Source organism: Podarcis raffonei, chromosome 14, assembly GCF_027172205.1.
Source record: "Podarcis raffonei isolate rPodRaf1 chromosome 14, rPodRaf1.pri, whole genome shotgun sequence".
NCBI lineage: Eukaryota > Metazoa > Chordata > Lepidosauria > Squamata > Lacertidae > Podarcis > Podarcis raffonei.
This window is the reverse complement of record NC_070615.1, coordinates 5,593,156-5,619,402: the sequence shown is the minus strand read 5'-3', so window position 1 is coordinate 5,619,402 and position 26,247 is coordinate 5,593,156. Positions and strand designations below refer to the sequence as shown.

The window sequence follows — 26,247 nt, the reverse complement described above, 5'->3', positions numbered from 1 at the left end:
GTATAACTATAATTTGAAGAAAAAGCAAGTTTTTGGTTCTGATGGATTATTGATAGATGGTTATCAAATACGCTGGAATTCACACGGGCAGAAAAGGTTGAAATCTCAAACCAGAGAGGTGACTAAGGAAGTGTTTTAGTAGGTGGGAGTGAGTATTTATAATGCTACACAGCTCCTTGCCCCTTGTCTTGTCTAGCAAGAGCAGCATTATGCTTATCTCCTCAGTCTGCATACTTTATATAGGTTGCCGAATCCAGCTTTTGCTAATAAACCATTTTTTTATTTTTGCTTTAAAAGTCATGCTAGGAAGCAGCACTTGGGCTCATGTTTTTCCCAAACAAATTCTGGTTACACAAAAGTTCCAGGATCAGGCTCTTACTTGCTGGCTTTGTCGCTTGAAGTCATCTTCTTTTCTCCAGGATTCCTACCGGAGCCAGATTTCTCATCATTGTCTTTCTTCAGTTCTTTCTTGGAAGGATCGCCTTTTACCTGCAATTTATTTTTTAAAAGTAAGTACGTTACACATTGACTGCCAAGCAGGATGTGTAGCATAGAGCCATTTCTCAATGGACTAAAATAAACTTTAAAAGGGATGCATTCCTTTTTGCCATCAGTCATTTTGCTCTCGCTTTCTGTTATATATCCAGCCAACTGCTACTCAAGAGTATGAGGCGGAGGAGGAAACAGAAGATCACAGGACAGCACCCTGGAGAAACCATGGATAACTAATTCCAATACAGCTCTTCTTTTGATTTTTGGAAGCCCATCCCATACATACATACATACATACATACATACATTGTAGGAGGAGAGTCACATAAGACCTTGCTCCAAATTATTTAACACTGTTATAATTCAGTAGGATGCCGGCCTAACTGCTAAAGCATTTCCCTTCCCAAATCAACTCCAGACCAACTGTTTGTTGGACTAGATATGAAATGTGCAGCCTGGCTTAGTTTCAGATTGAGTTCACTTCCAACAGCATCTACTTTAAACCCAGCCCATTTCCTCAAGGTTGGAACAGGTCAGCAAGGCCCAAGGAGCAGTCAAGGAGGTGGCATCCCTCTTCTGAAGGGAGAAGTTCTTCCCTCCCAGTTTCTTGAAGAGATGCATCTTCCCCTCCACAGATATTGCCCCTGTCTGTTAAGAGAGCGCATGTCACACCTACTTTCTCAACGGAAATTTGTTGCCCATGCAGCTCTGTACGGTGAAGATGGCTTATACACCTTGCCACTTCTGTGCTCGATGACATGGTCACAATGCCATAGCACTTGGCTCCAGGGCTTCGGGCACTGGTGACCACTTTTGCAGCAAGAACCTGTAAGAAAAAGAAATGGAAACAGTCATGGTTTTAAACTGACATCTTCATCATTTGCTACTCTACATCCAGAGGCAATACCTAAATATCAGTAAGCAACTAGGTTGCATACATCTCATGCACTGGGACAGCCAGAGAAAAATTCACAGACAACAGTTATGTCATTATGATCTGATGCCACATTAGACCTGGCAATTTGTATGCCTCAACATCAGGTTTGCTGGCCAGGAGAAAAGCAGCTTTTTAGTCGGGGTGTGTGTGTGATGATGACACCTGTTCTTGCAAAGAAAAACAAGTGAACATTACTGTTGCACCAAGAAAGTGGTCAGAATGCATGAATGATACATGCAAGCTTGGGCATGATGCTGGTAGGGAAACAGCCCTGCTAAAATGTACCTTTCTTACGAGCCCATTTTAGGCAGTTTATATGGCAAAAACCACATCCTCAGTGGCCAAGTGCTTTTCCTCAGATTGAGTTATGACCATTCCCAGACATGGATACTAAGGTCACAGTGATGTGGGCTTTGGTAACCTCTATTGTATTATGCCCTATGTGGGGCTATGCTTGAGGCTGGCTCAGAAATTGCAGCAAGTGCAGAATGTCGGGTGTGGCTTCTGGTTACACTGGCCCTGCATCAGGGGCATTACACCAGTGGTGAAAGCTCTGCATTGGCTTCCAGTATATTATGGCGCTACATTCAAAGTACAGTAGACAAGCATTTTGCACACAGGTTCCATTCCCAGCACCCGTGCGTGTATAAGCCCACCCCACCCTTTCTGTGACGTGCTGAGTGACTTTTCGGGTCACTTCTGGGTTCAGCACTGTGCACATGCGCACAATTCCTATGCCTATACCACTGTTTGTGTGTAAAGTCCTAAAAACCCTAGGACCAGGTTACTTGAAGGACCAAATTGTCCCTTATACACTACCATCATCTGGAGAAGCCCTACCGACTGTCTCACAGTTATCACTTGTTTATTTTTTGTGAACCAATACTTTTTTTTTAAAATAAAGCAAAGTGGCTCCAGGACTTTAGAACACTTTCTACTGAAACCTGAGGATTGTGATAGTCTGTTGTCTGCTGAAACTGTCGGTTTTGCCAAGCATTTTTAGAGATCAATTGAATGCAGAATTGGCTATTTGCACTGTAAATACTGATCTTACGTATTAATTATAATATTGTACAATGCCATTATATTTTAGATGACTTGGCAGTTTAGAAATTGTCTTCTAGATAAATGGTGAGATACACTTTGACAAGTGTGAGATCCTCTTGCATTACTAAATTAAAGAGGTCACTATTTTCATCCCTTTGCTTAAGTGCTGCTCTTGTTTACATCAAGATGTACGATCTTTGTTCCAACATACAAACCCATATCCTCTTCCTCCTGTATCTAGTGTTATGACAGCCTGCTATTTTTGACTGTCATAACCTGAAAAGGCTGGGCATGAATAGTAGTTTATGCCCCTTACTGGAAAGTGGGTAGAGAAGAAAAGAGCACTGGCATCTCTCTGTCTCCTTCCCTGAAACTTCAACAGGTTAGCGTTGCTGGCTCTCAAAATTTACTTTAGCATCAATTGCTGCCACCACTTAGTGTGGCATCTGCTTTACTTTCAACCATTAGGAGCCAGGCTTGGAACTCAGTTTTTGCTAACCTGGCCTGCCAGTCTCTTCAATTGAAGGTGAGTGTACATGGAAGAACATGGGGCAAACAGTTTTTTAAAAGGAAGGGAAGAAAATATGCTTCTTAGCTAATAACATTCCCTGAGGTAGTATTAAAGTCAGGATGGGGAACTGGTGGGCCTCCAGACAGTGATGGACTCCAAACTACAGTGGTACCTCGGGTTAAGTACTTAATTCGTTCTGGAGGTCCGTTCTTAACCAGAAGCACCACTTTAGCTAATGGTGCCTCCTGCTGCTGTCGCGCCGCCGGAGCAAGATTTCTGTTCTCACCCGGAAGCAAAGTTCTTAACCTGAAGCACTATTTCTGGGTTAGCGGAGTCTGTAACCTGAAGCGTATGTAACCTGAGGTACCACTGTAATTTCTGTATTTTCTGAACAAGACAAGCATGCACACTTACCTGTTACTTTAACAAAATTAAAGATCCACCTGCAACTAGAGACTTTCTACTCCCGGGGAGCATACTGGAGGCAGCAAGTTGTATCCAGTGTTAGTCATACGCCAAGTAGACTAAATGAAATTAATGGGCATGACTAACTTGGGTGTGTCCATTTCAATAGGTCTACTCTGAGTAGAATTTAACTGGATGCAATCCACTACATCAGTTGCTGGCAAGCATAACTGAGGCGAACACAGTTGCACTCAGATTCTGCTTGCAGGCTTCCCATATAGGCTTTTGGTTGGCCCCTATGTGATGGGAGGTCCCTCAGAGTTCCACCAGAGGGCTGGAGCCTCTTTCTGATTGGCTACAAAGTCAGCTGGCCACAGAGGGGGGAGGAGCAGAATGGGGGGGCACATAAAAGGAGCAGCTTCTGAGGAAGCCTTGAGATGGGGATAGAGAAGGGAAAGAGCTGGAGCGAGACAGGTTTGAGTTTGGTTTGAGATGGAAGAAAGGATTAGGAATGGGTTTGTCCAAGAGAGTGGGTTCAAATGTGAGTTTAGCATCCGCTCTGCAGAGAATATCTGTAGCTAAAGAAAGGAGCCTCGTACTGAAGTGAGGAGGACTATGTGAGGACACAGGAGTTGCCTGGAGGGCTGAGTCTGAACCAGGGGAGGGAGAAGCTGTGGGACTACAGACCCCCTGCGTCTCCTTCCCGTCAGGCGAGGAGAGCTCTTCTAGGAAAAGAAGACTCCCAAGCCAGCTAAGAGGATCCCAAAGTCTCTTATACCTCAGAAGTGGGATTGCTAAGAGAGGGGGTAAAGGATGAAACAGATCACGAAACAGAGCATTAAGCCGTGAAGGAAGCTGTGGCGTGTCCAAAGTATTTAACTAAAAGACCTGTCATAACCAAGTAAAGGAACAAGAGAAACTGAGTTAAGCATTTCACCACCTATTCTAGAAACTGGAACATTTACCTGAAGTGCAGCAACCGATATTTAGCAACTGAAGTTTAAGAAAAGATGTGCATATACTACTGTGTTTAAGCCTGTGACATCTTTATATTTAGCTTAAGTAAAAGTTAACTTCTTCCTAGCCCAACTTTGTTTCACCAATCTCTTTTTGTAAATAAAACTTTCCTTGTTTGATCAACTCCTGCCTGAGATTCCCTGAAACAAAGTTCCCCTCACACAAGGCCCCCGCAAGACAGCCTGTGGTAAATGGAAGAAATTTGTTCGCGTACTGTGCGGTGGGCCTGCTGTATTGAATTGGGGGCAGTTAGTGGGGTGAGTCTGCTACACCCTGTGAAAACAGGATGTTGGACCAGAAGGGCTCTTATGCTCTCAAGTCCTCTGGTTATATAGCCCACAAGCCTTTGGTGCCTACTACACTGTGTAGGGGAACAATTTTAATTTAAAATATTTTGGCCCGGCTTCCTGTTCACATGCAAGGACACTACGTAAGATCAGTTTCTTAAAGAGTAAGTGCCAAATACATTCCAGAAGAAAAGACTGGTAGCTGGACAAAATAGCATTTCTCTCCAGAAGATGGAAAATTAGGTCTCCACACTCTTTGGCTGAATGTCCAAGTACTCATAGTTTGCACATAATAGGTTATTGTATGAAGTCTAAAGCCTTTATTTTTTTGCTTCTGGCTTGTTCTTTTATATAGAAAAATAGGTTTTAGCTCAACAGTCAAGATTCAGTTCTGAGATGTGCAGACTTTAAGTAATACATTCAAATCTAGGCTATTTTAAGTGAAACTATTATTTGTTTGTTTGTGTTTAAAGCCATACCACTCCCAAGTGTGTGAACACTGTTTGCAACCTCAGTCAACGTCATATTCATTAACTGATACTGTTAAACGGAACCATACCTTCCCATATTTGCCGAAGAGATTTTTCAAGTCAGCGGCTTTTGTGTTAGAAGACAAGCCACTAACCCATAAGTTCTTGGTAGAGCTGCTGCTGCTCCCACTGCTTGCACTTCCTAAAACAAATTTCACAGAACATTTCAGTATCAATATTAAAAACTAGCATTCAAGTGGTAAAGTGCAGTTTTGGAAGATGACTTCTACCCACAATTTTCTTTTAATCAGCAAACGGTGCACAAAGACCAAGATCAGTAAGCAAGAGGCGAGATTTGGAGGGTATGCAATCTGTGCCACCAATTTTACAGCAGTAAAGACACTTACGATGCGCTTTTAAAGATTTTCTAAAGCAAGCACATCCAGAAACCACTCAGATAGCAGGTGACGAGAAAGACCCTTCTCTCAGATCTCCTAGACAACTGCCACAGCTCAGATTAGTCAACACTCTACTATTCTATGGTCCCAGCAAGCAGACTATTCTAAGATACCTTTGAGAAGACAATGACAGGTATGTGCCTCCATTTTTTAAAAATTACACCTTACAAACTTCATGGTGTTGTTGTTGTTTTAAATACCCATTAGTTAGCATTCTAGCATCAAGTTATGTTGGCTGAGGACATATTTCAAGCAAGGATCTATTACAGGGGTAGGCAACCTAAGGCCTGGGGGCTGGATGTGGTCCAAGCACCTTCTCAATCCGGCCCGTGGGCAGTCCGAGAATCAGTATGTTTTTACATGTGTAGAATGTGTCCTTTTATTTAAAGTGCATCTCTGGGTTATTTGTGGGGCATAGGAATTCATTCATTTCCCCCCAAAAAAATATAGTCCGGCCCACCACATGGTCTGAGGGACGGTGGACTGGTCCACGGCTGAAAAGGGTTGCTGACCCCTGATCTATGAGGTTTGCAGGATAGTCAGCAGACTTGTCAAATATTCCATGCAACTGATTGCTAATATCTTGCATTTATTTCATGATGGTGCCATTTGTTAGCAAGGGAGGCAGAAAAGGCAGTTTGCAGCCAAGCCTTGCAGTAGTCAGGGGCAAACACAGCAGCAGTGCAAAGCTGCTTCTATGGACCGGCTGCAGTAACTGCAGGCTCCTCCAAAGAGGAATATAAGCAGTTAGCGGCAAATTCCCCCGCCAAGGATGGCCCATGTCTCAATCCTGCTTACTCCAGAAACCAGGCAGCATCTCCTTCATAATGAAGCTCATGCTTGAAGAATTGGCTCTCTTAGCACAACTGATTTTTTTTTAAAAATTGTGCTGTTATTTTGTTTTACTTATTTGAAATTCATTTTTAAAAAGTATAATGATAGGCTGCCCTAAGTATTCCAGGGGGGAAACTAAAGACACTGCCCAGTGAAATTGTTCAGTTACAAAAACCTTACCAAAAACTGTTAAGTTATAGTAATCCACTAAATTTAAAGAAGTTAACTTATTTGCTGACTGTACCTGACCAGTCAAACGCCCAAGCCTAGGATTTCTCACCTCATTTCAGATGCCATCTTGTAAGGAGACCATTGTCTCAAATGAAGATGTCTTCTATTTAAAATTTCATTTACAATTAACTTTACTACCTAGCAAGAACAATCTATATATTCTTTCTAGGATGAGAATACAACAGAGCAATGCAATCATCAACTGGATGCATGACACATTTTTCGAGGAACAAACAGTATTTGGAATACACCTAAGGATATATTCAGTAGGCTCCTCCTACTCCACAAAGATGTTTGGGGAAACGTTTGTTAAGACACAGGCACAAGTTAGTAGTAATGGAAGGAACACTTTTGCTTCTACAACGTTTCCCCACTCACTCAATAGCATAAAAAGTAGCAGTGGAACAAGATTGACACCTGGTCATCTAAAGCAGTGTTCCCCAACCTTGGGCCTCCAGCTGTTTTTGGACTACAACTCCCATCATCCCTCGCTAGCAAGACCAGTGGTCAAGGATGATGGGAATTGTAGTCCAAAAACAGCTGGAGGCCCAAGGTTGGGGAACACTGATCTAAAGTAACTACAGTCATACCACCCCACTTAGAAGTAGCCTGCTGTGTAAAAAAAAACAACCCCCAAAAACACCCTTTCAAATCAGCTAATTGAAGCTGTATAGCGGAAAGGAAAAAACCTGAAGGTGAGGAGAGCATAAGCATCACCCCCTCCGGGACAGGCAGAAACATCCCTGAAGCTTTCTAGTCTCATGGCCTTGCTACCAGATCCAAGATAGCAACATATCACAAAGGACACATTACCTTTTTCATCCTTTGAAGAAGCCTTGCTTTCTTTAGATTCCTTAGTAGAGCTAAAAGGAGGAACAAATCAAAGAAAATTGAACATGCAGAATTTGCTTGTCCAGAATCTTACATTATTAAGCAAGTCATTTCAAAAAAAAGGAAACAAAAACAAAACAAAAAAAGGAGGGCTGGACTGTTATTTGAGGAAAAGTGATTTTCCCTCATCATGGTTTTCTTGCACTGATTTTCCCCAAGATGCCCGAAGATCTAGATTTTCTGACAATTTTATTCAGTGGATATGGTAATCTTCTCCACCTTTCAGGACTGGGACTTGACTTCATACTGGTGTTTCTCAGAACTGAGAGTTGTTCATTACCATCATCACAAGGATACATAAAACTTGACTATTTGAAAAAATAAAAAATAAAATGCTGTCAATTCGCCAATGCAGCCAGCAGGACAAAGCATATACGAAGATCCCGATTTTTTTTTTTAAGGAACACACAGGTAACTTATGGCCGTCAAAACATTTTATAGGCAGGAGCATAAGATACTAATTATAAGTTTCTTGCTGCTACCCCCTTAATGCAGAGTGATCTTATCGAATGCTGGCAGTATCTTAAAGAACTGACATAGAAAGACAAACCTCTTTGCTTGACCTGAGGCCCCAGTAGACGAGAGACCTTTCTTCGAAGTATCCTTGTCTTTGTCTCCAGATTCTGCTTTCTTCGAGCTTTCTCGGACTTCCTTCTTGACAGGATCCCCCTTCACGCAGTCTTCCTTCTTACCATCTTTATGGTTCTCGGTCATCTCATAATCCTTGCTTTCCTTCTCCAGGTTCGGTGCACTGGCATCTTGTCCGTCTTTTGGCTTATTTGCTTCTGAATCTGTAATTTTCAGATTTTTACCTGTTTCTAGAAGGTCATCCCCATCAAAATCCAGAGTGATGGCATCTTCGGCCTGGACTGTAACCGATATGTTATCATCCTCAGCTTCTTTCACAGACACGTTAGCTTCCATCTCTTCCTGAGCAGAGTGATCAGCCTCAGCTAGGCTCTCTTCTGAAGGAAGAGGCTTAGATACTTCTTGTGTACCATCACCAGAACCTGCTTTATCTAAGAGGATTTAACAGGAATAAATATGGCAAAACAAGAAGTTTAAACATTTGCATATGTATAAGCTAGAAGAGAGGACCTAGAAAATACAAAGCCAGTTATTAGAACTGATGGAAGGTTAGGGGGGGAAGGAAAGCATAAGGGGCATTAACATATAAACCAATCCTTTACCCAGGATCACTCATTCTTCATGGCAAACAAATTCTCTAGACATAAATACCAAAATAGAACAGAAGTTAGACAAAGGTTCCATCCAGCAGATACCTGTTCTTCAATACAAGTATCTGGCTTCCAATGTTGGCATTAATGTGCAAAGAAGTTTTTCTTCATGACCAAATAGTGGCTGCTTGTCAGTATATCTACACTTCCACTGACAAGTCTTTTTGTCTTCCAATATCCTTCTAATGGCTCATAGTTCAATAGACGAATCCTTCATAGCTGCATAACCACTGTCCTCTGCGTTCCAACTCTTGCTGTCAGCCATGGTGAAGTCGCAGGTGTCGGCTGTTCTTGTTCATGCACCAACTTAGGCCAAAGTTCAGAAAGGATGTGGAGTCTTCATCCTGTGTCCATGGGGTCAATACTCTCAGTTCTGTTAATAGTGTTTCCATCAGCATTCTTACGTTCCACAAAAGCTTCTGCCTTCGGATCCCTTCCAAACACCAAGTCTGTGGCTGACACCCGCAAGTGCCCTTTCAAGATTTCCACTGTTATGCTTGAGTCACAATGATTCCATGTCCTTTAGTTGACAACATGCAAGGTCCTTAGCATGCTCTCTAGAAGTCTTCTTTAGCAAGAATGTGAAGCCAGGGTGGGTTTCTGTAGCTTTTAAAGGCAATGCTGATTAGATGATTCCATTGTTACTTGTTCCAAAATTTCACGTGAGGCTGTAAAGCGTGATGCGGCAATTGCCAATGTGTGGAAGCAGAATGTGGCCCGTAGTTCAAATGGCTTGCAAACTGCAGAATACGTAATATTCAACTGGCACCTATCTGTTACTGCAGTGCAAGAGAATGTATAGACATAAAGACTTACCATACCCCCCACTCCCCAAAAAAGAGAAAAAAAGATTCAGATCCACAGAATCTGGGATCTTTGTTCCATTAAAGGCATGTGGTGGTCATATGCATGTAACAACATCCAGTGAAGTAACTGATAGGCACATGCGCAATTTAAAAGCAGAAAAGCCAACAGAGAGCATGGATCCAACCACTCTTCATTGCAAAGGCACAGATATAGCTGGAATGCCTGATAGAGAACCAACTAATACAACTGCCATTTACAAAAGGCAACTTGAAGCATATTAGAACACACAAAACTCTACTGAACTTCTAACATACCTCTCTCATTCTCTTCCTCTCCATCCTGTAAAATAAAATAAAAATCGAATAAGCATTCCAGATTAGGATACATTTTAAACAGAGCCAGTAAACTAATGGCAATCTAGAGGAACAAATTGAGGTGCCTGTTCTAATAAGGCAAAGACTCAATTAACAGATATCTGCCCAGCTGAAATCTATTAAGCTTTACATTCTAAGCTAGTACTAGTGGATGGTTCGCAGCTTCCACTATTTCAAAGAATGATTTGTCTACAATATGGAAACTCCAAAAACATACTATGAGATCTAGGAATGGAACTGCCATTTCCCTTTTGACTATATTCAGGAAGTCCTAAAATTTCCAGTGGAAGCCTTTTAAATGTCTTATGTATGTAATCCAAGACCACACAACTCCGCAAGATTTTGGTGACTGAGGTACAGCAACCCAAGAGACATCCTTCTCATTTATGAAATTATCCTGCTCCCACACATTTCAATAGAACTAGTGCAGTCAAACTTGCTAATGGTTCATCTCCCTCCCTTGTGGTGCCCCTTAAATAGCACCCCAAACCCTTGTTTCAAGGCAAGTTCACCTTCCTGCAGATGTCATTAAAAGTTGGTTCAGGGCAAGTAACTAACTCTAGTGAAGGCTGCTCTTTCACTATACAAGAAGGAAGAATCCATGTCCGGCAGTGGTGACTGTTAAGCAAAGCCAATGCAGGACAATATTTTAAAAATAAAATAAAATGGGGGGGGGGCATAGGCACTAGTTTGCACAATGTGCTACACCAGACCCAGGGATATCCTGGAATATTCTGGGAACAGTTAAGTAGTCTGGTTTGAGACAGTAAGGTGCAAGCCATAATCTCATCAATAGTCCACAACACATGGTATTTATTTCACTAGTTTTGTGGAATTAGATGACAGAGATTAAGGTATACAAAGTCTTTCTACAATGCAACTAAACCTGACACTTTAGAGGTGGTCCCTATAGATCCCTTCTAGCTGAATTCATATATAATCAGCTTTCTAATCAGGTTTAAGAAGGCAATTTAGAAACTTACATGACTAGTGGAAAAGCTTTCATCTTCTGTATCTTGAATATTGCTGGCCTAACATGAGGAAATAAACAAAGACAGCCTAAGCAAGTTGGCTTACTTCAGAAGCAAGCAGATGCACTAACCAAGAACTTGCACTTTGAATGACAACTGCTTTTTACAAGTTGCCTTGGGTGTGGTTCACTCCCACAGGGGAGGTGAGCAGTAACAAGAAGATGCCTTCTAAGGGACAGCTGGTAATGTTGCAACCCTCTGCTTAAGCAAGTTTCTCTACCTTGCCATAATTTCCTGCAGTGGAGCAGACCTGTCTAACAGAATGCTGACCAGCCAAACAAAGCTCATTGAGTTCTCTTTGTTTCATCTTCTGCACAGTTGTGGCTGGGCAACCAAAATTTCAGACCCATGAAAACCACACCAAGTCCTTTCTTGAGCTTACAAAAGGCAGTCTCCATTTCCAAGTACATTAAAGTTACTGAACAATATTATTTGACAAGTCACAAACTGTCCATAAATTGAGCTACTGTCAACAGTGCCATGCGAAGGTTTTGCCTTAATAAGGTTCTTCCATGAACCAGAGAGCACCACAATACCTTGCAACAGGACAGAAAGGCTTCTCTTCCCCACTCCAATCTCTGGAGACATATGGGGAAGCAAGGAGCTCCGTTTCCCCAGAAAAACTGTCACAAATGGTAAACACTGTCGCTGGCAGTTAATGCACTTTTTATACTACATTGTTGCAGCAAGAGGCAAGAAGCAAAGGGAAATTAGATCTTAGCATCAAATGAGTCTGGAATTGATGGCCAATCATTTTCTAGCAATATACTCAATCCCAGCATCACTCGCAAACAAACATTCCTGCCAAAAGAAGATTTAGGGAAGATGACAAACAGAGAGGTTGTGTCTAATCAAATATGTGCTGGTTGTTATGATTGTTCAGCACAAAGAACTACAAGTTCTGTAGCTTTATCAAAATTTGGACAATTAATTGTTTCCCATGGCAGTAAATCCTATTCAGGACTTTTCTCTTCTTGCATGAGCAGATCAATGGAATTATTTTATTTTACTACTGTTCTCCCCTGCTATATTTAGCTAAGGAAAGTGTTCTTAACAGCTTGATTCTAAGCAGGCTTAGTCAGATGTAAGTCTCACAGAGTTCCATGGCACTTACTCCCAAGTAAGTGGGAATAGGTTGGGGAAAGGTTCACACTGACTCATCTTGATCCCACCAACAACTTCATAAATGCCATCTCTTCTCATGTCCAATGAGAGTGATGGCATCACACAGAAGGGGCCTTGAAAGACAGATCAATAGAAACGAAGTGTGTTTTGCTGCACAGAACCTGAAGCAACCATGAGTTAATTCAGATGACACCTCTTTCCAATATCACAATTGAACTGGAGGAGAGGAGAAATTACATCTTGCTGCTCACTTAAGCTTGGGTTTCTAAAATGGCACTTTCTCCATTTATGTTGCCTTTGTTTTCTCTCTCTAAAGAGTGCATTTGGGATTAAGGTGGGGATAATTAGGACTGCATGGTAGAAGGGAGAAGCAAGGCAAGGGTTAAACCAATTTACCCACCTATCCTTGGATGCAATCCTCCCAGCACTTGTTTACCTCCTGTGAATCTGCCAATTCACTGAAAATAAAACTAGCAATCACAGACCAGCTGCCAGACTGTGCTTCATACTTGTCTTCCAAAGGCTCTGCTTTGCAAGCTAGAATTATATTCCCAGTTTTGGACCAGGCCAGCATAGCTGCAGAGGAGGTTCAGGCTGGTGCATAAGAGCTCCACTGGTTTAAACATTCACATTGCACAGAGGATGAGAGGAGGCAACAGATTAGCACATACACAAATGGAAACAAAGCACTTATTTCTGTTGCATCCATCATTGCTCCTTTCTGAGGGAATCTGTACCCCTTTTCCCTCTCCACTTTGTTCATGGAGGAAAGGCGGTGCAATTTCTTTCCCTTGGCCTGACTTTTGTATGAAGCAGCAACAGCAACGAAGTGGATGTTGCTGTGGAAGAAGGGGCACTGACCCAAGACGAGACAGGCAATCACCATGGGCAAGGAAGCAGGTGAATTTATGGAATCTTAATGGGACAAATTTTGAAAGGAAAGTTGTAGACGCCATCCTAATAATTTGCTTATATTGCAGTATACCTGGGTTTCCAAGTCCTTCTCTGTCTGCTTTGAATGAGTTTTCTTCTTGTCTACACGAGGCACCGCTTTAGAATTCAAGGATTCCTCTCCGTTTTCTGCGGATTCTTCCGACTCTTTCAATTCATCATTTCCATCCTGGTCACTTGCATCTTGAGCTTCCAGTTCACTCTCCTTTCAATAGGAGCAACACTTAAACTTAATATATCAGAAGGAAATTTCTTGTATCTTGAATTCAGTAGCCTTAAAACCTAGGATTCTAACTAAACATAAGGTCTCTTCATCAAATTACAAAGCGTTCATGCTTCCTTGACAGATAACTTGCCCAACAATACTTCATTACAGTCGGTATGCAAGGTCTTATAGAACTGTATGCAGATGAAGGAAGCTGAGCTCAATGGAACGTGTTAGTGATGACTTAACTCCCACTGAAATCAAAGGGAACCAAGAGCATCTAACTTAGTCTGAATAACAATAAACTGCAAATTCAGTATCAAAGATGGTTTACAGTCAAAATTGTTTAGAAGTGAGAATGAATTGGCAAAACTTAGGACTGGATCCCCAGTTTTATTTTTCATAGAAGAATTACCTTGACCATGGAATCATCTTCCACTGAAGTATCACCACTTAATTCATCAGTTTCCTGCTTTTTACCTAAAAGACATGATATGCCAATGACAAGCTTGTATCCGCTCCATTTCAAGTGTCTCTCTCACCACAAGACTCAGGAAAGCCCTCAACGCATAAGGCACTCCAGAAAAACAATCTAACCAAAAAACATACAACCAATCACCTAGCCCCTTACCCCAAGTAGAAGCAAACCATAGCAACAACTCATTGAATGTTGTAGGAAGCCTTATTCACATTAAATTTTGGGGGAGAGCTTGTGGTGCAGACAGAACTTAATCAACTTAATCTAAATCTATACTGTGACAATCTAGATTGATAGTCTTCTGCAATTGCCTGCTATCAAGTAAAAGATTTGAATTGGTGAGCATCTCTGCCTCTCAGTTATGGAAATTCATCATTAACATCCCCTTCATATGTTGGCCCTGCTCCACAGGATTCACAGAATACCCCCTTCTTGTAAGAAACACATGGCTTGAACTCATATTCTCATATCACATTGTCACTTGCGTATCTATCTATACAACTCTCCTTGTTAGCCAAATAAATCTTCCAAACAGGTCTCATAAAGTAACACATTTGTGTTCAAGGAGTTAAGAGTTCACAACAGCTGAGGGGTACATTTGCTGCCCCAGGTCAAGATGTGACGTCAACATCAGACAAATTAATCTGTAAATTCTACTAGAGGTTAAGGCTTCCACATGAGTAGAGCATTCATGTCCCTCAATAGATATATTTGAGTGCCATGTGGGTGCCACTCAGAGTGGCTAGGGAAGCCCAGCCAGATGGACGGGGTTTAACAATAATACCATTTTATCATCATCATCAACAACATATCCTTATCTGTCTGAGAGCTAGCATGGTGCAGCGGTTAGTTGGACTAGGACCTGGGAGACCAGCGTCTAAATGCCCACTTGGCCATGAATCTCACCTTGGGCCAGTCACCAACTCTCAGCCTAATCTAGAGGATTATACAGAGAGTGGAGGAACCATGTACAGTGGTACCTCGGGTTAAGTACTTAATTTGTTCCAGAGGTCTGTACTTAACCTGAAACTGTTCTTAACCTGAAGCACCACTTTAGCTAATGGGGCCTTCTGCTGCTGCCATGCCGCTGGAGCCCGATTTCTGTTCTTATCCTGAAGCAAAGTTCTTAACCTGAAGCACTATTTCTGGGTTAGCGGAGTGTGTAACCTGAAGTGTATGTAACCCGAGGTACCACTGTACTGACACTGAGTTTCTGGGAAGGAAGGTGGAATATAAATGTAATAATAATAAATTGACATTGGGTCATTCCATATCAAGTGATTTTTAGCACCAGTTAAAGAGTTACAGAGGTGTCATAATATGTTTTGTTGTAATGTCCATGAAATGAAGTACTTTAAAATTTAAAGTAAGCCCATCATATGACATCATGGTAAAGCCCATGCAGTTCTGAATAGGTTGGTATTTTGAGTTTTGAAATGTCTTAATTCTGGGCTGAGCTTTTAACGTTTTTGTGTAGTATGGCAAGGCCAAAATTGCAATTTTTTTTAAAAAAAACTTCAAACCTTCATAACTAAAAAAATGGGATGATATAAAAATAAACATTTTAGATTTAAACTTAGTTTTGGTCATTCAACAAGTGTACAATATATTAAGAAAATTGGATGACATGATATGGAATGACCCTTTAAAATAAATGCATCTCAACCAACTTAATGCTTTCAATTTTTTTACTAACCAAACAACTACCACAGCCAAATATTCTAAGGTGTTTGTAAATTTAATGTACACCACTAAAAACTAAGAACAGGTAGTATTGACATGCCCCAGTAGTCACTGTTCCTGTGGGGTTAGAACACCCAGACTACTAATGATGATTGGAACAAATGTTTCCAAAAGTGAAAAAATCTCAACGCTTAATTTTTCTATGGAAATTTTTTTACTTCACAAGTAAATTAGTAACAATGAATGGATGGCTCCTACATGCAGGCACAATATTAAGGAAACGTGGCAGTTTCAGATTTTTCCAGAAAAGCCACTTTGTTGAACACTATTCCTTGGAACTCAAGATGCCCACCTTGAAAAGCACTCAATTTGGGCAAAAAACAGTGTTTGAATATCTTTATTTAGCTCAGTTGAGCAGAGAATCACATCACTCAATTTGATTTAGCAATGGGTGATTTATTTTTCAGCAGTTGTGCTTCCACAAATTCATAGCTTGGCTTGTAATTTTTCAACTGAAAGTTCTTTTTTTTAAAAAAAACTTTTTGGTTCCCCCCTCAAATACTACAAAACAAAATCTTCAGTAAATTTACTGAGCAAAGTTTTATCTTTACTGCACAACATACAGTAAGCTACTTGTATGACAGCATGCTCTTTATGTTAAATTATATTTAAACTTTCATTGTTATAGAACTTGTGATGGGAAAAGCTGAAATTTTGCATAATTTATGGTACAACTTCCTGGAAATAAGGGAACAATTTTTTTCCACTCTTTAAATACAGGCAACTTCCCAATGTCCTCTTCGGGCTCTGGAGAGGGTGTCCTCACGAACTGGAGGGCCAGTGGGACTTTCTTGAGCTGCTCTGCTGATGTGTAGGGAAGCAGCTGCTGCTGTAGTACCCTGCACATCAGCTGTTAGGTGGGAGGCGGAGCAGTCTCAACAAAGCCCTGCTGCCCCTCTGGACTAGCAAGGAAACCATGGAGCCCAAAGAGGACTTCTTCTTTGGGCTCTGGCTCCAAAGTCCTCATGACTCCTGAAGAGACCTTTCCCAGAGCCTGAAGAGGAAGTCCTCTTTGGGCTCTGGCAAAGGTCTCTTCAGGAGCCATGAGGACTCTCCAGGGTGTTCTCCACTTACATGTACTTCACTTATGCATGGGTGGGCCCAGCCAATTAGGTTGTTATCAAACTGGCTGCAAAGTAACATTATTCATGAATAAGCAGGGTTCAGAGGACACAGTACCACTGATCAATGTTTTACTCGGAACCATATTATAAAGAAATATACTAAGAACATTAAGAATAATCTATGCAACCTTTATTGATCTGCCTACTACATTCAATTCTATTAATTGCAATAGACTGTGCAAGAAATTTCAAATTGCCAACACTGACTATAGACTTCTGCTATTGATTCAAGAACTATGCAGAAACACAAAAATGAGGGTCATAGTAGGTTTAAATGGTAGTATGACTGATGCCTTTAAAACGTCATGAGAAGTGAAAGCAAGGTTGCATACTGGCCCCCATGCCTTTTAACTTTCTGGTAATTAGGAACAGAATGATCTCAATATTGATGTACGTAGATGATTTAGTGTTCCTCTTACTTTCTTGACTGGAACTCAAAAATCTCCTGGAGGTGCTCACTAAATACTGTAAACAGGAAAGCCTATCTATGAATTGCTATAAGACCAGGATTATGATTTTGGCGAAGACAGACCTTGATATTAATGGTGTTTAGAGAAGCAAGCTATAGAACAAACTGCCTCATTTAGATACTTGGGTGTACTCTTTAGTGAAACTGGCTCATGGAAGTGTCAAATGGAAAGTCCAAGCCTAGAAAACCAGAGGGGCATTGATAAATGTTCTATTACAATAAGGGAGGGAAGCTGACTGAACCTGCCCTAAAGTTATTTGGTAGCAGTGCTTACTCAAATGCCCTATGGCATTGAAATTTGTGGGTCTGTTTCAACTCCATTAAAGTTTTGGGAAATGTACACAATATCCATATATAGAATACAAGTGGTCAACCTGTAGGGCAAGAGCGGACTGCATCTAGTTAAAATATATTAAAAGAATCACTACTATACCAATTGAGTGTTTTCCTGTGCTGTGCTATACGGAATTGGTTGATAACCAACTCTGTCAAGATGTTTTAGACTATTATTATTTTCCAGAACTGAGCACTACATTGACCTTGAATAACTGTCAATCAGTGTTAGAAACTGAGATGCAAAAACTATTCACCAAATGTCTCCTAGAACCTGGGTTATGGGCACAAAAACAGAATGGTTAGTCACCATTTCCCCGCCCCCAATGCAACAGCACTTTCTGTTTATTTTTTTGTAAAAAAAATATTTGGTTCTTTTTGCAATTTGTGGTATTGGGAGGGTTGTCTTCTGACATAAAAAAAAAGGGAAACATTAGTGGGCGACTTTCTTCTCCTGGGTAAAGAGACCCTTGTGATCTTTGGCTTGTGGGAGCAGGGGTTGGCTTACTGAGGTAAAAGATGCTTCCTTTTGCAACTAGGAGCAGCACTTGTTCTCCTCTGTGCCGCCTGCGATAAGCATGCAGCAGCCTTCTCTAGGACCTGGAGGAAGGCTGACTGGCTTGGCGGCCTGTTTTTTTTTGTATTGGAGCTTCCTAGCAGTCCACAGAGCAAATTCAGTCAAAGATAAAAAAATTTAAAAAAGACTAGCGACTGGTTAATTTCGAACACTGGTGCCAATTAAGAGATTGGCTCTTCTGGCTAGAATCCAGAAAGGACTTGAAACTAATTAGGAACACCATAATTCTTCCTTCGTACCCACTCCTGACAACAAAGCATTTCAGAGCTAGTTAGCTGACCAAATGCCTTTATTGAGCTGTGTTTCCAAGTGATGCCAACTGCAACCTTGGATGGCCATTACCATAACAAGGTCCTTTATGCAGAAATACTTTGTGGTGGAAGTACTCATTATCTCTTAAGACTGCTCTTTATATAGAGATCCAGGAGATCACTTTAGGAAACTTTTGTTCTCACAAGCAAGCAGTTACACTCTGGCAGAAATGGTTGAGTTTCTTTTGAATGACAATAATGGAGGGGCCCTTTACACACTGGCAGCTAAAAAGTCCAGGAAAAATGTGTTTTAGATAAAATTGCTATAAGTTGTTTTGGTGATTCAGAGGTGTAATCTGAAATTAAATTAGATTTAACCTTGTTTGTGCCTCTGGTATCTTTTCTCTCTTATATTATAGATTTATGTTCTGTATGATTTTACAAGTTTGTCATGGCCTTTGGCTAGAACAATAAACTTACGATGACGAATCAAATGCATTTAGAAGAATAATTTAAGTCTAAATTTTCAGTTGAACCACTAACTATTCTGATAGCTGTGCTTTTTAAGTTAAGAAAAACAAGGCATAAATTTTAAATGTTGACTGAGCCAAGAAAGCAAGAGTGGCTACCATATGTTGCTGGACTTGAACTCCCAGAAGCCCCAATTACGACCAGGATGGCAAAAACTGGAGTTGTAGTCTGGTAACATCTGGAGATTAGCAAATTAGACATTTGTACTATAAAGGAACAAAGGGCAGGGTAGTCGAAGGCTTCAAACAAACTGGTGTGATCAAGATAAGGATACCAGTTAATTAGTATCTCAATAAATACCAGGATACCTTCTACTTGCAGAAAAGTGTTTTAAAATTCAATAGCAGATTCTTTAACTAACATCACCATTTTCATAAAGTTTACTTTTACAGAAGTTCTGACCTTTTCCTTTGGTTGGTTTCTTGTTTGGAGTATCAGCTGAGACAGCTATTTCAATATTATCTGGGTCCCCTCCTTCTTCTTCAATAGCCTAACAAAATGAAACACAGGACTGGGTTATACAAACATTTTACTCATGAAGTACAATTTCGTTTTTGCACTGATACAATAAACCTCAAGTTAAGGGCATTTTGCAAAGGACAAAGTGTAATTCATATTGCATAGTTCTGGTGAGGTGCTTGAGGAAGATCCTAATAACACTTTATAATAATGAGAAGGCACCCCTTCCCTCTGATGACCTCTCATCTCTCTGCCTCCCAAAAGCTTGTGTAGCTATATGTTGTAGCAGCCCTGGCTACAAGCTCCGCAGGTGAATGGTGCCTCTGGGGCTGGCCAGTGGGTGCTGATTGCCAGCAACAGAGGCAGCCTTGGAGTAAGCAAACAACTGGGTGAGGGAGCCTACCTAGTCAGCCAGTCCACCAGCCCTTGCTGTTGGGAATGGACAGACAAGTAGGAAGCCAGGCACACAGGCAAGTACTGCTCTGGCCCTTCTTGTGCTTGCTGTGTGCAAGGCCTGCCTGGGAGCTGACTGCCTGGTGAAGGGGAGCCTTTCTGCCATGCAGGCCCAGCAATGCCCAAGGTAAGGTACTGGCCTCACGTTTGGCCAGTCTCCATTGGGGGCATCCTCTTCCTAGGCCTCTGTGGGGCATGGAGAATCAGGAGTGTGGTGAAGGATGCTTGAAATCAGGCAGGAGAACAGCGGAACCCAAAGGAGAATTTGGCTCCTTGGGAAAGCAGCTATCCTAGGGGAAGGAATTGTGGTGCTGGGGAGGCTAGCGAGCAACGCAAAGCAGGAAGATGGCGCTCATCCCTCCCCTCTCCTAACTTGGGGTGTGTGTGTTGTGTTGCATCCCCTTCATCTCAACACTGAGATGTATTGCCATATCGCGATGTTTGGCTGGTGATACATCACAATGTTGAAAAGCTGACATGGCCCAGCCCTATCTAGCAGTAAAGCAGGGTGGATAAAAATCAATGCTTTTTTTAAAAAAAATTAAAAATCATTTTTTAAAAAAAATTAAATCAGATTTTTTTTATTTAAATTGGATTTTTAAAATAAAATGCTTTTGCAGGAAAAATCTTTCTAAATATAGTCTTTCATGTGTGCTAAAACTAAGTTTTTCATGTTTCCTGAAACTCAGTCTAAGGTGGATTTTTTTTTAAAAAAGTTTAACCACATCAGTTAACAAACATGGATACATATGCTATAATGTTCTTGTTTTAGTTTAAAAAATTGTTTAAATGGTTATTAAGGAAATGATTATTTTTCTCCTTCCAATAAAGTACAGCAGAAAAGTTGTCCAAATATAAACAGGTAACTTACTAAACCGCACCATAATTTCATAATTATCTGTCTATGTATTTCTAATAGTATAACCAAATCAGTAATTTTTGATATAACTGTAAAAACTACTCTAAAAATTTATTATTCCAAAAATGGAACCTTCATATGCTTGTAAATATTAAGATTATACCAACAAGAATGAGTCTCTCTGTAAAAAAATGATTTAAATCTAGTTTTACTGACCAGTGATTTAAATCAAGCCTTACTGACTAGTGTTTTAAATCAAATCCACCTTGCAGTAAATCAATGCTGCTTTTCTCACTTTGCCTTTCATTTTTTCTCATAGTATTATTTTTGCTGGCTTGCCTGGAAAAACAAAGGTTTGATCCCTTTATTTGGATTCTGCTGCATCTTTTTTTTCTAGGAATGCAGGTTGAGCATGGGGGTGGAGAGAGCAAACTGGAAATTATGACAAAAAGGAGGCTTTTGCGGGGGGTGGGCCGTCCTTCCTGTGTACCTGCCCATTCTGAAGTTTGATTTTGTGTATCTGGTATGGAGGGAGCAGTGCAAGTGCTTCTATTTTGAAATAGGTAAGAAACCCATTCTGGTCTAATTCTTTGTTCCGGTCCTGCCCATTTGTGACAGTGAGATTTACCGGATGTGTTGTCGCCTGCTTTTTGAACCTAAGTCTGCAGAATGAGACAGAACATCTTTCTAACCCTTCTTGGAGATGACACCAAGTTGTTTGGGGTAGTTTAAACTAAAAGAGGCTGTAAGGCACTCCAAAAGGATCTCTTCAAACCGGGTGAATGGTTTAATCTGGTCCAGTGTTAACAAATGTAAAGTGATGCATGCTGGGGCAAAATATTCTAGCATTACATATATGCTATTGAGGTCTGAGCTTGCGGTGACTGACCAAGAATGAGATCTTAGGTTTATAGTGGAAAGCTCAAGAAGTTGATCCAGGTTGTGGCAGCAGTAAAATGGGTGACCATTAGGAAAAGGATTGGGGAAAAAATGGAAATATCCTAATGGCCTTATACAAGTCTATTCTGTAGATGCTCCTGGAATATTGTGTATAATTATTGTCACCACATATCTTAAAGAATATCATAATGCTGATTTTTTTAAACTAAGGTCATAAAACCTCAACCCTGTTGTCCTTACTTTTGAATATCACAATTTCAGACAGTATGGGTGGAAATATTCATCATCTCCTCACACCCCTCCAACAGGCATACAAAGGAGAAAATTATAAAATGGGAGTTGAATGGTAATGAGATACAAAAATAAAAAATCCTGCATTGCAGGGGGTTGGACTAAACGACCCTTGGTGTCCCTTCCCCAGTCAGTGATAATTATAGGTTAAATGTATGTTCAATAAGTGGTGAGATCAAACATGGGTGAAGTTATTTTTGGGGGGGGGTGCAGATATCGCTCCTTGGCAAGGGCGCAAAGGACCCTAGATACACCTTTGTCACTGAGTTCAATGTGACTTAAGCTGCCTAACCATGTGCAAGTTTCTCTCCTTCTCCAGTTTCTCCTGCAAAGTATCCTTGGATTTCATTCCAATGAAAATATATAGAGGGATAATTGAGAGACCTCACTGATTGACTGCCACAGAAATTTTAATCGAACAGGATCATACCAGCATCATCACAAGAAATTTAAATGTCCCTGGGATGAGTTAGGTTTTTTTTGTTTAGCTATGTAGCTTTAATATCTAACATGATTTCTTAAGATCAAATTTTAGTATGCTGTAAACTATCCTATACTGCACTTCCTCCTATGAGAAGAAAAGTAGCACAGAATGACAATAATTATGATAATTAAATAATACAAGCACAGCATGTTTCCCCTTAAAGCCCCAGTCTGCATGGCCAATCATCAAGAACGATGGTCATAGCCTCCCCCACCCCGGTAGTATTTGGATATTTTACTTGCATTTTGTACTCAAACTAAAAACTTTGGAATTGCCAAGGTTGCCTAAAATTTATTTGCAAATGGCAACCATTCATTGCTACCAAAGAACTTATTAAGCATTTTTTTACCGTGGAAAAATAAAGCTCTGGAAATTACTCCTTTGAGAAAATGTTCCACCCACATCACTGCTTAGAAGTGAGACTTCTGAATGGACATGAACAAGACTGAGCAGACCGACTACCTAATATAACTGTTCTGAGAGTCTGTTACGCATGGATATGAGACCCAGGTACAGCCCAAGCAATTCCACAGGTACAGGATAGCTGCACACGTCCATACTAAATGATGACATGCAAACAACGTATGCATCATTAGACACCTGTGCCCACAAAGTTAAACCAATCTAGTATGTACTTGAAACAATTGTAGTCCTGGGCAGAAAACAATAAATGCATGGGAGGAGCGGGGGGGGGGGGAGGGGGACTAAATCTCCTAGCCATACCCAACACATTTAATCTGGCATTTTAATCACAGTTTATTCATGTTCATCTTGAAAGCAATATATGATCTGTGTTCAAAGGTGAGGGGCAAGCCACTGAGTTTCAGCTCACTTCTGTCACATGTTGATTATGCCATACAGACAGCATACAAGGACCTTTTCTGTAGTGGTGCCATGGTTGTGGAATCCATGGTTATGGCTGGCACCAATTCATTTTCATTGCCAGCTTAAAGTATTATTTGTTTGCACAGGTTTTGTTAAGTAGGAGGGTTACCTACCCTGTGATTAGTCTAAGCTGTTTATCTGCAATTTTAATTTGTTTTACTGTACACCACTCTGAGTTTGCCTATCAATGAAGAATGGGTAAAAAGTGTTCTTAAATAAATCAACAAATCTAACACTCAACCTATGAAGCTGCCCTTGTTCTGTGCCTTGGGCAAAAGAACGGAGACCCAGGAATTATGACATCTGCAAATAGGGTAACAACCGTGAAGAAATGGGGGTGCAGCAGTACAGGATTCAACAGTTTGCAAATTAAAAGTCTGTCACGAACACATTAACAGCAATTGGTGATTAACAGAACTTTCACTATGTATGCCTGCAGGTACCAGAAATAACTTATAGCAGGATAACTCTCATGGATCTCAGTACAAACCTGTGATTTTCTTAAATATGCCAAGGGTGTCAGATATAATCTGGTTATTTAGGAAGCCCCCAACATTTATAAGTGCTGTACAAACATTAAACTACAATAGGCCTTTGAAAACCTAACAAACAAGATTTTACTTTCTTTAAAATATTTAGCAACCCTTCATTAAAAGATTCCATAGTGGTGTAAAAAGAGTAAATAAATTCCATTCAATATAAAAATCCATTTTAAAACTAAAAAGAAACCTAATAATATTCAATAAAACAAAACAAAATAGCCCAAAACAAACCTGGACATGATTTTTAAAAAATCTAATCTAATCTAAAATGCCCAAGCATACAGAAATGTTTTCACATGGTGTCTAAAAACCTGTAACGTTGGCACCATAGGAAGAGCATTACAAATCTGGGATACCACCAGAGAAAACATCACTCTCGTTTGTGAATCTCATTTGCAGAAGCATAGTATGAAAGCAGGAACTTGGAGCAGGCCTCTTCAGAAGATCTTAAGATATGGGTAGGCTGGTATGGTAAAAGATGCTGCTTCATGAATTTGCGCCCCATATCTTTTCAAGTTTTAAAAGTTAAACACCATGAACACCTTAAGCTAAACCCAGAAGTGATAAGGCAGCCAATGCAGAACTTTCAAAATACCGTATTTTTCGCTCTATAACACGCACCCGACCATAACACGCACGTAGTTTTTAGAGGAGGAAAATCCGTAGGCATGCCACCCGTAGGAATTCCCTCCATAACACGCAGAGACATTTCCCCTTACTTTCTAGGAGGAAAAAAGTGAGTGTTATGGTGCAAAAAATACGGTAAGTGTAGTATGAACAACCCCCACCTCTAAAGCCGAGATCCAAGACAAGTTCACAATGCCGAAACATTTACTGAATGATAAATGCACAGCCATATGAAATTGTTATCAGGAGACAAGATGGAATAATGGTTTGACCAGTCAGACTAGCCAGGTTCAAATCCTCACTTAGCCATGAAGTTCACTGGAAGAGCTTGAGCCAGTCATTAACTGCTGGTCTGATTCACCTCACAGGGTTGCTGTGCAGAGCAATTTTTTTTTTTTTTTGGGAGGGGTGTGTGAGAGAGAGACAAGCACTATGCAGACCACCCGGAGCTCCTTGGAGGAAATAATAAAAGCGAAGATGCATCGTGACTTAGCTGAGCACAAGCTCAACTCCACACATGCCCTCCTTCGCTGACTGTTGAGGGTTTCCCGCCTCCTTCCCTCACTTTCAATTTCGCTATTTGTTTTATTAAGCACATTTTGTATCGGCTGCCCTATAGCAGACCTCAGGGCAAGATACAGAACAGCCATTGCCACAGAACCGCCTACAAATAGTTCTCTCGAAATAGTTTTCTGTTTTTTAAGCCCTATTAAACCCCACGACGGCTCCGGAGCGAGAAATGCGCTACCAGCCTGCAAATTGCGGGGGCAAAGGAAGAAGAAAAGCCTTCACGGGACGCAGGAAAGCCTTCCGCCCGCCGCCGGCAGCGCTTCTCCGTTGGAAGGCGGTTAAGAGGAAGGACGCCGAGCGGCGAAGAGAGGGAGAGGCCGCGGAGGCAAGGCGAGCCGGGCGCTCACGGAGGCCCCGCGTCCTCCTCCTCCTCCTCGCTCCCTCCCGAGGCCAGGTCGGCGCTTGGCTGCGGGGCCCGCGGCCTACCCCGCTCCTCCTCCTCCTCCTCACCTGCTTGAGGCGAGCGATGAGGACGGTCTTGACGCCGGCCACGTCCAGGTTGCGGCGCTTCAGCTCGGACTTGAGGTCGATAACACGCAGCTCCGTGATTTTCTTGCTTTCCGTCGGCGTCTGGTTGGGGCCCGGGGCGCCGCTGGCTGAAGTAGAGGAGGAGGAAGACGAGGCAGCAGCAGACGAGGCGGCGGGGGAGGCGAAGGCGGCGGCGGCGGCGGCGGCCCCAGACGGCGCAGCGGCCATTTTGCTGCCGCTTCTGCAGCTCGCACAATGCAGCGCCCCTCCCCCTCAGCCTCGGAACCAGCCAGGCCGGCCCTCCAGCGCGCACGCGCAAGCCTCTCGCCTCCTCGCCTATTGGCGAGTCGCGCCCAGGAAGGACCCGGATGCAAGAGACGCCGAGGCTGCGTAGCGGGCGGACATGCGGGGCGGGCGGGCCGTGCACGAGTCTGAGCGCATGCGTGTAACTGGATGGAGCCTTGTCTTCCGCTGCGCCTTTTCTCTCGCACGCCGCGAGGGGCGCTCGGCTCCGCCTCTTTTTCGTCTTCCAAGCGTGCGGATTGGTTAGTTGGATTGCCGGAAGGCAGGAGCTTGAACTTTATTGGAAGAGAGAGAAAGGGAAGCGGGGCTTATGGGGGGGGGGGCGTTTGAGCGTTCAAAAATGCTGTTGGACTTCAGTTCCCATTAGGCCCAGGCAGCGTGGCCATAGGCAGGAGTGATGGGAGTTTAAATTGATCAAACTGTGTGTAAGCTGGAAGCCTTTTTTTGGCTAGAAGCAGAACACAAATGATAGAACAAATAATATATGCAGGTATGTAATATGTGAATCCGTAGATACAAGCAGGCACACGTTCATTACACCAAGGAGGGGCAGACTTCAGGATTGTGGGATCTACAAGAACCCTGAGAT

The 26,247-nt window shown here is 41.8% G+C and overlaps 1 protein-coding gene across 2 annotated transcripts in view; it reads right to left on the bottom strand.

Annotated features, from left to right (window-relative positions):
* SLTM (SAFB like transcription modulator) overlaps positions 1 to 25,745 on the bottom strand; it is a 37,947-nt gene extending 12,202 nt beyond the window's left edge. Inside the window, exons 1-11 of one of the 2 annotated variants that reach the window (XM_053364264.1) lie at positions 25,338 to 25,745; positions 19,220 to 19,307; positions 13,727 to 13,791; positions 13,141 to 13,311; positions 10,983 to 11,030; positions 9,940 to 9,964; positions 8,131 to 8,599; positions 7,503 to 7,552; positions 5,256 to 5,368; positions 1,169 to 1,318; positions 380 to 489 (exon numbers count right to left, since the gene is read on the bottom strand). In XM_053364264.1, coding sequence (XP_053220239.1) covers positions 380 to 489; positions 1,169 to 1,318; positions 5,256 to 5,368; positions 7,503 to 7,552; positions 8,131 to 8,599; positions 9,940 to 9,964; positions 10,983 to 11,030; positions 13,141 to 13,311; positions 13,727 to 13,791; positions 19,220 to 19,307; positions 25,338 to 25,583 — 1,535 coding nt within the window. In that variant the 5' untranslated portion in view covers positions 25,584 to 25,745. The remainder of the gene's footprint in view (positions 1 to 379; positions 490 to 1,168; positions 1,319 to 5,255; positions 5,369 to 7,502; positions 7,553 to 8,130; positions 8,600 to 9,939; positions 9,965 to 10,982; positions 11,031 to 13,140; positions 13,312 to 13,726; positions 13,792 to 19,219; positions 19,308 to 25,337) is intronic. The other variant, XM_053364262.1, reaches the window with a different exon arrangement.
* Positions 25,746 to 26,247: the final 502 nt, after the last annotated feature.